The sequence below is a fragment of the Mya arenaria genome, chromosome 15 (genome assembly GCF_026914265.1).
Source record: "Mya arenaria isolate MELC-2E11 chromosome 15, ASM2691426v1".
In the NCBI taxonomy this organism is placed as follows: Eukaryota; Metazoa; Mollusca; class Bivalvia; order Myida; family Myidae; genus Mya; species Mya arenaria.
The window spans coordinates 51,198,564-51,207,346 of record NC_069136.1 but is presented as its reverse complement, the minus strand read 5'-3'; the positions used below and the strand labels follow the sequence as shown (position 1 = coordinate 51,207,346).

General features: G+C 34.7%; 1 protein-coding gene across 2 annotated transcripts in view; it reads left to right on the top strand.

The window, feature by feature from the left end:
* Window positions 1-7,827: 7,827 nt before the first annotated feature.
* LOC128220277 (conserved oligomeric Golgi complex subunit 3-like) overlaps window positions 7,828-8,783 on the top strand; it is a 28,701-nt gene continuing 27,745 nt past the window's right edge. For both annotated transcript variants that reach the window (XM_052928616.1, XM_052928615.1), the window contains exons 1-2: window positions 7,828-7,989; window positions 8,472-8,615. In XM_052928616.1, coding sequence (XP_052784576.1) covers window positions 7,828-7,989; window positions 8,472-8,615 — 306 coding nt within the window. The remainder of the gene's footprint in view (window positions 7,990-8,471; window positions 8,616-8,783) is intronic.

The following is an 8,783-nucleotide window of genomic DNA, read 5'->3' as shown; positions in this document are numbered from 1 at the left end:
ACCGTAAAATACAAATGCACATGTATTAATTATACATTCTGCACTAATATCCGTTTTAGCCAAGAGTAAGGGTTGGTAGGCACAAATGTGTAGATGTTGTGCATATGGTTGATAATGATTCACAACAGTATGGCGTTCAACGAGACCTACACCAAGCAAATGAATGTCGCTTGTGTCCAAGCTGTTGTGGCTTCCAGCCCGAAACCATGTACATCTTTTAATACAGGTTTATTTTGAAAATATGCAGTTTGTCAACAAATAATGGGTATTTTTAAGTCTAATATTTTTCTTTGTAAACAAATAATGGGTATTTTTAAGTCTAATATTTTTCTAAGATAAAACAATCAAATAAAAGATTACATACTCATATCATATACATAAATGATGTACATAAGTACATTTAGAAATATGTAACATGTACATAATTCACCAGTCAATTGTCACCACGGCCCTCCAGGTCTGGGGATATGCCGTGGATATGCCGGGGAAATGGGCTGTGTTTTTAACTTTCAGGTGGCCTCGCAGTGCCGGGTGAATACGGTGGTTTTGTCTTTGAGCCAGATATAGCAGGGAATATGCCTTACCTAGGCTCCCTGGGGTACGGGGCATATGGCGAGGATTTGACCATCAGTTCGTCCCCGCAGGACGAGGATTTTACCCGGGGTTGGCTGGACAGAAAGTCAAAGTCCCAGCTATTCCTCGGACCTGGTGGGGCTTTGGTTACAATTGACTGGTGCATTATAAGTAGATGTAAAGTATGTAACATGTATATTTATAGTACATGTAGAAATATTAAAACGCTGTCTTAACGTTTAGCAAATAAAAATGATTTAAGAATTCCAAAGAAATTAAAAAACAAACATTTTTGAACACATAAACTTACACAACTACTCAAGGATACTTACATGAATAGCCCTTTGATACGAATATCCCAATTCCATGCTGATTGTTGACATTAGTTTTTTCGACAGAAAATCTTCTCTTACGCGTATAATTCACTTATAATCCATGTTTTACTGTAATGACTCAAATTGTTAGATGTATCGTAATCAACTGTCAGTGTGCACTTTAGTGTTTACTTATTTTAAACGTATATTCATGACAAACCGAGTTTCCAACTATTAATCGACGATGTAGAAATTCCATTATTGACCTATGAATAGCGGGGAAATACCTTCTGGTTCTAAAAATAGCAACATCCGGATATGTGTAGTGTTCTAAAAAATAAAACAACTCGGGGGCAATCGTAATACAATTTTACTAATGTCACCTTCAACACATTAAAAAATAAAGTTAGGTGATGATTTATTCCAATATCGATTAAATTAAAGAAAACAGCTTAACTCATTGTTTATTAATGCAGTAAACATAACAAAACAACATAAAACATAATTATTCCCATTCACATAATTACCGGTCCACACATTTTACATTTCATTCGGAACTCCTCCGAATATTTACATTTCCGGCACATGATATTACAGTTAACCAATCGGAAAACGTAAACGAAACGGGAACAGTTATTAAACTTATTTGTCGTTCTTCAAATATAATGTTTTGAAGATAAATTGAAGACAATCTATTCAACCACAAATAGCATTTTTAACACCCATGCAATCGCCATCCATTTGCATTTTTTAATCATAATAAAATAACAGAAAAACCCAACTGTCAATCAACTTAAAAACCGCTCCTACCACTAACTAAAATAAATTCCCATTCCATAATAGGCGCGCTCTGCAGAGCGGCGCCAATAATTAGAATATGTATGACAATATCTTCACACAATAGTTAATATTTTGGAATCTGAAAGTAGCTTTTCGGTCATTTCATTTTATTTTTTTACATTATTTACTTTGGGATTTATAAAACATGCCTAAAGGTATTGTTAAAGGTAAAGCACGTGTAGTAAAATTACATACTATAATTGGAAATTGGCATCTTCAAATATCGCGGTTTCACTTTCCTTCAATTCTTGATCAGATGGGTTATTCCAGATTATAGTCCAAAAACAGCTAAGTAAGGTCAAATATTTTTTTGGATTCAACTAGTGAAAACTAAAAACACAAAAAAAAACATTTATTGGTTATTATTACTTAAACAGAAATTCTTTAATTGAGGACTTAAATTAACCAGTTTCTTCTTCGATATGAGCAATCGTCCGTTAATTTAGAGGCCCAACTTTGGATTTGTGCCGCATCCCCATGTGTCCGATTCATATAGTCATCTTGCCGATGTCCACTTCACTTAAATTGTTACTTATCTAACCGATATTGCCATGAAAGAGTGCTAGGAAAGAGTGTAGTTTGTTTTATTCCTTTTGTAGAAGAAAATATATAGTATTTCATGTTAAGAATTCCCTATTGTTGTCATGCTTCTGTTCGAGCGGTATATTTCTTTAACTTAATTGATGAGTAAAAAGATAATACAAGGACGTTTTACGCAAGGCACCGCTGGATAACTTCTAAAGTTTACCTATAACTTTGAAGTCATAAAATATAGTCATGTCGCCATGCACAACGAAACAACGCTTGCCAATGGAATTCTCATATAAGTTGTTTGGGGTGTTCAAGGAGTACAAATATTCAAGAAATAATTCACTGTGGCGAGCATATCACATCCTAAGTATGGAAATAGCGAACACAAGCAGAGGCTCATTTCACCTGTTGGATTTGAATGCAAAAAAAAGGTTAAATGATTTGGAGGAACCAAACATAATAACTATGCTGTAAACTTCACGCGAACTTAAAGCTGATTACTCCGCTTGAATTTAGTCTGTGGTTTTAGAAAATAATGACTAGAATACGGTTGTTCAGAAGTTCTTTCAAGCAAGCAAAGTTAATGTCGGCACAAGGGATCACTCTTGCTCATTCTCATCGATAAATAAAATCACTGGTAAAGAAAATATTGTTAAATATTGATGTGAATCCAGGTTCACCCAGAAAATTATACGATGTTCTGAGGACATCTCATATAATATTGCAGGAACACTCATGCATAAACATGTTATTTCCAAGAAAAAAACTAACTGTGTGTTTCTAATGTCCATGCACACTTAAGATTTGTCATTTGTATTCCAATCAATCCATAAATGTCCGTAAAATGCTCTAAAAGTACAAAGGGACAAACCAATGGTTATAAAGATTTACATGAATAGCACCTTGTTTAGTGGCATTAATATCAATGACTAGAATACCAGCGGAAACTTCAGATTGTTTAAAGCCTCAGTGTCACTCAGAAGGAATAATAAGAGAAAAAAGTAAATAACTATTATAGAGTCTTATATAATGTCTGATAATGCCAGTACAATTGATGGCAGTCATATTCAATACAGGATATTGCGTACGTATATATGTCGCTATATTAATATATTTTGTATTACATTATCATTTCGATTTCTCTTTTGGTCGTTTGTACATTCGTCGTTTATTACTTCCAAAGCTACTTATTTCAATATGGCTGTTGATACTCAAGATAATTAAAAATTCAACATCACCAAAGGATGACTATTAACCGTAGTTTATTTGAATAAAACATTCATTCGACGCTCATCCAATACATGTGTGCTTGTTTTAATTGGCGGTGGTCGTTTGATGTCTTTGACTATTGCCAATCAGTAGTTTGCGTCATATTGTAAATTCATTAGCAATAATGAAGAGCTTATCATTTAACAAAACGCCTTAAGATATACAAATGAGAAATAATTCCTTGGACGGAGTGACCCTTGACTAAAGAACAAATTAAAACAGTTAAATCAACGGAGCACAAGTAAATGTTGTACATGTTTCACCAGAGTATGAAGCGCTCACAATTATCTGATACGGACACTATTCAGCCTTTACACCAGAGCATACAGTGATTGCTATCCAGTGCCTAGGGATGAATAGCTGTGGTACTCAATCGTAGACTAATCCGGGTTTATGTTCTAATATGGCATTCAGTACATACATATATAAAAGAAACTTGAGTACACTTGAAACCCCGATAAAATAAACGACGGGTCATCTCAGCATGCCAAATGTTTGACCATTTGTGTATACCAACTACCTAAGCAATAGGAAAATACTGTCAAGAATAGAATTATCGTTTAAATCAGTTCTATTTACGAAAATCAAGTATCATATCTCTCATCTCTAGTTGGTATGTTAAATACTTTCAAATCTGTAAGTTTCGTAATTGGAATCTAATTATATAGTCTATTGAAGCCATTATATCGTACGTGTATAACGATATCAAATCTCCTACACATAATGATGTGTCTGGGATCTGCATTACCTTCCAGAATCGCCTCGATTTATGTATTTTTATCCTTTAACCGTGAATTGTCAAGGATACATGACAATTTAAGTTCCATAATGCCTGTTTGTCGAGGCAAACCGTTACGAATTTGACAACATTGGTATCTCTTAATTGGCCTTATCAAACAAACGGTTATAAAGATTTACATGAATAGTATGTGTAAAGTCGTGTATTATATTATCAATATCAGATCCATTTTGTATATTTATATTTTCCACTTATTGTTAAACACAGGTAATTAAGATATTATTTCCGCTCTATATTGATATTTTAATTCATCACATCATACCTGCTGAACAAAATTGCTCTGTGTTTGTCGCAGAAAGCATTATTATTGGTGTACTTGGTGACGTAGTTCGTCCTCTAAGTATTTGTTGCATTTGCTAGCTTTTATTTCGTCTTCTCTTTATTTGAATTTGTTTTCTAAAATTACATTTTGTTCTCGAGGAATTTCAATATTTTCTATTTGCTTTGTACTACACAATTGTAATTTCAGTCGAATGCGGACATTGTGTATTATGTATTTGAAATAGCAAATCACACTAAGGGCTTCAAAGTATAATTCAGGATTCATTGTTTTTGTGCGCTAATATGGCCATTGTAGTTAACGGGGAATAACTGGTAAAATGTAAAAATAATAACTGCTCCCTGAGTTAGCAGCCAATAAGAAACAACCAAAAGCAAATTAGTAAACTAAATACAGCTATTTCAGCCGTGCCTGCAAGGTATAAAATCTTCACATAAGCTAATATTTATGTGTAAAAATATATTTAATTACTTTTTAATGAAAATACAATATTAACTTTTGTAAAAAAAAATGTTAGCTAATGAAAACAAAGAAGAAAAAAATATATTTGCTTCTGGCTGGATTCGAACCACTATTTTGAAACCCTGAAAAGATTTGTAGTCCTGTGCTTAACAACATAGGCTAAAGCATTAAAACTGAAGAGTTTCAAGTGGAGGTTTTCATTAGGGGTGTGCTACCTTAAATGGTTTGTTGCTAAATTACGACCACACTTTATTTCAGAAATAGCGATAAGGGTAACAGAAAGGGACAGGGGGTCAACTTATACATAATTAAACAAAATAGGGGATCATGCCAACTTAATTAAGGGTTAATACTACTAGACAGAGGTGATGTGACGCCGGAAGACCAGGTTCTGGGGCGTAGGGGACATCTAGGTCTAACATTCTTTTCATTCATTACAAAAACACAATAGGTTTTCACTGCTGTGATTCTTGAATAACATTTCATTAACTTCCGTGATGGATTGTTTATGAAAAACACTTTTACAGAACAAACTGAACTTGAACAGTAAATAGGTAAACTTATTCATAGCTTAATCTGTACTAGGATGTTGTAAATATCATATTTCAACGATTGATTGACTGTCTGATTGATTGTTCGCTTGACTGATTAATAAATTGATTGATTAATAGATTTGAGTGCAGATGGAGTCATGTTATAACACACCCAATTTACACTTTCTTTTATACAAAAGACAGTATAATGAATGTCAACATTAAAACATATTAAATGACTGCAAAAGCGAGGGGCGGCAGCTTAGGGTGAAATGCGGTGCTCGGTCGCAAATGATGTGCGTTAACCGTATGGGCACTATCCACATTGCTGCAGATTGCCAATGCGTGTGTATTGGCGGTGTTATCCGGAATAAAAAAATGGCGGGTGGGGTAAGCGGGGGGCGGCAGCTTAGCACCGGGCCTTGTGATACTGCATACTTAGAAATAGTGATTATTATGAACATGTATGTATGTATTTCTTTAGACTTTGCGGTCAAGGATAACCCGTGAAAGTGCAAGCACTTATTTCCAACGTGGTCCTTTGTTTTTGCTGAAGGGACAGCACGCGGAAGAGACAGTGGTGGGATACAAGGAAGTCCGGGTGCGATATCCTAGCTCTTTTTTGAAGAGACCCCTTGGTTCTTTTACGTGCTCGGTGTAAAGCACCGATGCACGGGGTACAACTTTCCTGGGTTAAACCAGTACTGAGTACACCACTTTTCCTAGCACTGCCCTTTAAATGCCGAGCGCCAGGCAAGTGAGCGAGATGGTTATATATATATATATATATACGGCTATATTGCGTTAGATAGTGGTGGTATCTTGGAATTATGGTCATTTCGTAACCTTTCCATTTTGTACCCGCTCAATGTTGGTCATTTCGTAACCATTGAGGTAGTCAATTCGTATCCGTTAAGAAATCGAATGGTCATATCGTAACCGTTGGCTCATATATGAGGAATTAATTTAATACCATTTGAGTTTACAGAAATAAGTATACTGTAAGTATGAAACACAGAAAATGGAGTTAAATCTAGTAGTTTTATTCCTGCCAAATTCTTAATAGTGTAGTACGATTCGCCAATAAACTCTGAAACTATGACAAATTATAGAAACATTCAAACTAGCTAGTTTTTTATGTTGCAAATGAAGTATTATAAGTAGGTTGAGTATTAAATGTAATATTCTTTTTAATTCATAAATGTTTTACCATTGAGACGAGTTGTGATGCAACCTTAAGTCATTATTTTTAAATATATTGACCATATAACTTTAGATTTCTATTTAGTGTGTGTATTTAACATGTTTTATTGATCAAAGAACCCACGCTTTGGTCAATGATGCCATTTTTTTTAATTGCGTAGAAGTATTGTAAAATGTAATGAGTTTGCCGAATGAGAGTATGCGCTTTTTATATGCTTATTGTATTAAAAATGTGTTGATATGTTTAATTTCGTATTGTGTAATTGGAAATTAATACCATAACTAATCATTTTAGGCTGTTTTTGTCGGTTTCGGTTATAAAGTATGTAGAATGGAATATGGCTCGATTGAGAAAAGAACAGAACAAAATTGTGTTCGTTTTAAACAATTCAAACAAATACAGTCAATGAAATAGGTCAAAAATGACCCTTGATCATATGTAAACGTATACTCATAATACATCGCGATCAATCACAAATTATTGTTTATAAGTAAACATAATGTAAGAAAATAATCAACATATTTTAGTAGTTTAACAATTCATTTCGAATTTACCATGATATATATAATTACTATTGAATAACGTAAATTATTGGCTTGTTATTTAATAGCGAGAATTTGAGTAATGTCTCCCAATTGGTGTCTTGGTTGCTGTGCCATATACATTCAAGTTCGAACAATACACTTAACGAGGTGCTAATTAAGTGTATCATTTATCACCTCGTTAACTGATGGTTACCATATGACCAATTGATTACTTGACGGTTACGAATTGACTAACAGAATGGTTACGAAATAACCAAGATTTAGCGGTTACGAAATGACCAGATCCCGTATCTTAGACCAATAACATTCCTACTCCCAGGTGGTATTTTGCTCATTAAACAGTGTATATCGGAGAATTCCTCCTTTTTCTATGTTCAACCACTGCTCAGATTCATTGATTGTGTAAATTTGTAAGTGAGAAGTTCACACCGGTTTTAATTTGGCCGTTTTTACATATGCCGTTTACATTTCAGCAAAATGGCCGACACGTTGCTTCCGGGTATTGACCAACGTAAACTAAGAGAACGTCTGTCCCATTGGGATTCTTCAAGCGACCCTAAAGCACCATTGACAACATCGCAGAAAGATGCTCTTATCGAACTTGCGAAATTTTCAAACGAAAGACCAATGCCAGCTGAGGTACTTAGTTTGTCTCTGAAATAGTGACAAGTGTACCAGTAGCAGTTTTCCCGAAATTGTTAAGTTGTGCCTTAAAAAGGTCCATTAGGATGGCTGCCATATAATATGCTGATTGTCATCAAGAGCCTTTTCCCTGTTTTCAGTAAATATAAGGAGGGCACTTTGAGCCATATCGGGGAGGTTGGGTAGGGTAGAAGTGGTTGGGGGGGGGGGGGCGTGGGGCGAATACTGCTTCTAACAGTTAATTCAAACTCATCTGCATTGTAAGCGAAGTGGCGTCTAAAAAGTCTTCATACTAATTCTGATTGATATAAAAGCAGAGTAAAATTAAAATAGGCGTAAGCAATATATTTTAAAGTAAAAGGTTTGATATCTGCTGCAATATTATTTTTTGTTTTGATGACATGCCCATAGTCATAATTTATTCTTTTATTCCATTATAAAGATTAATGCTTAATGGCACAATGTTAAAATGATTTCAGCTCCCTGCTGACGAAGGATCACAATCAATGCTCCAAACCCGCACATCAGGGAATGAAACAGAGGATAAGGCCCAAAGCATCGTGCACAAGTACATGCAGGCTACAGATCTTGATGGGTCAGGCAGGATTGATAATTCACAACAGGTGTGTCTAGGTTTATAAGAAGATTCCCTGGTTTTCCTTATGATCGTTTTGCTTGCAAAATAGAGCAGTCATGGTTTATTTGTTTCAGGTATTCTGACAGATGTTAGCATAATGTTTAATACATGCTAGACATAATTCCCCAAATCTGATTATCGATAAAAAGATATT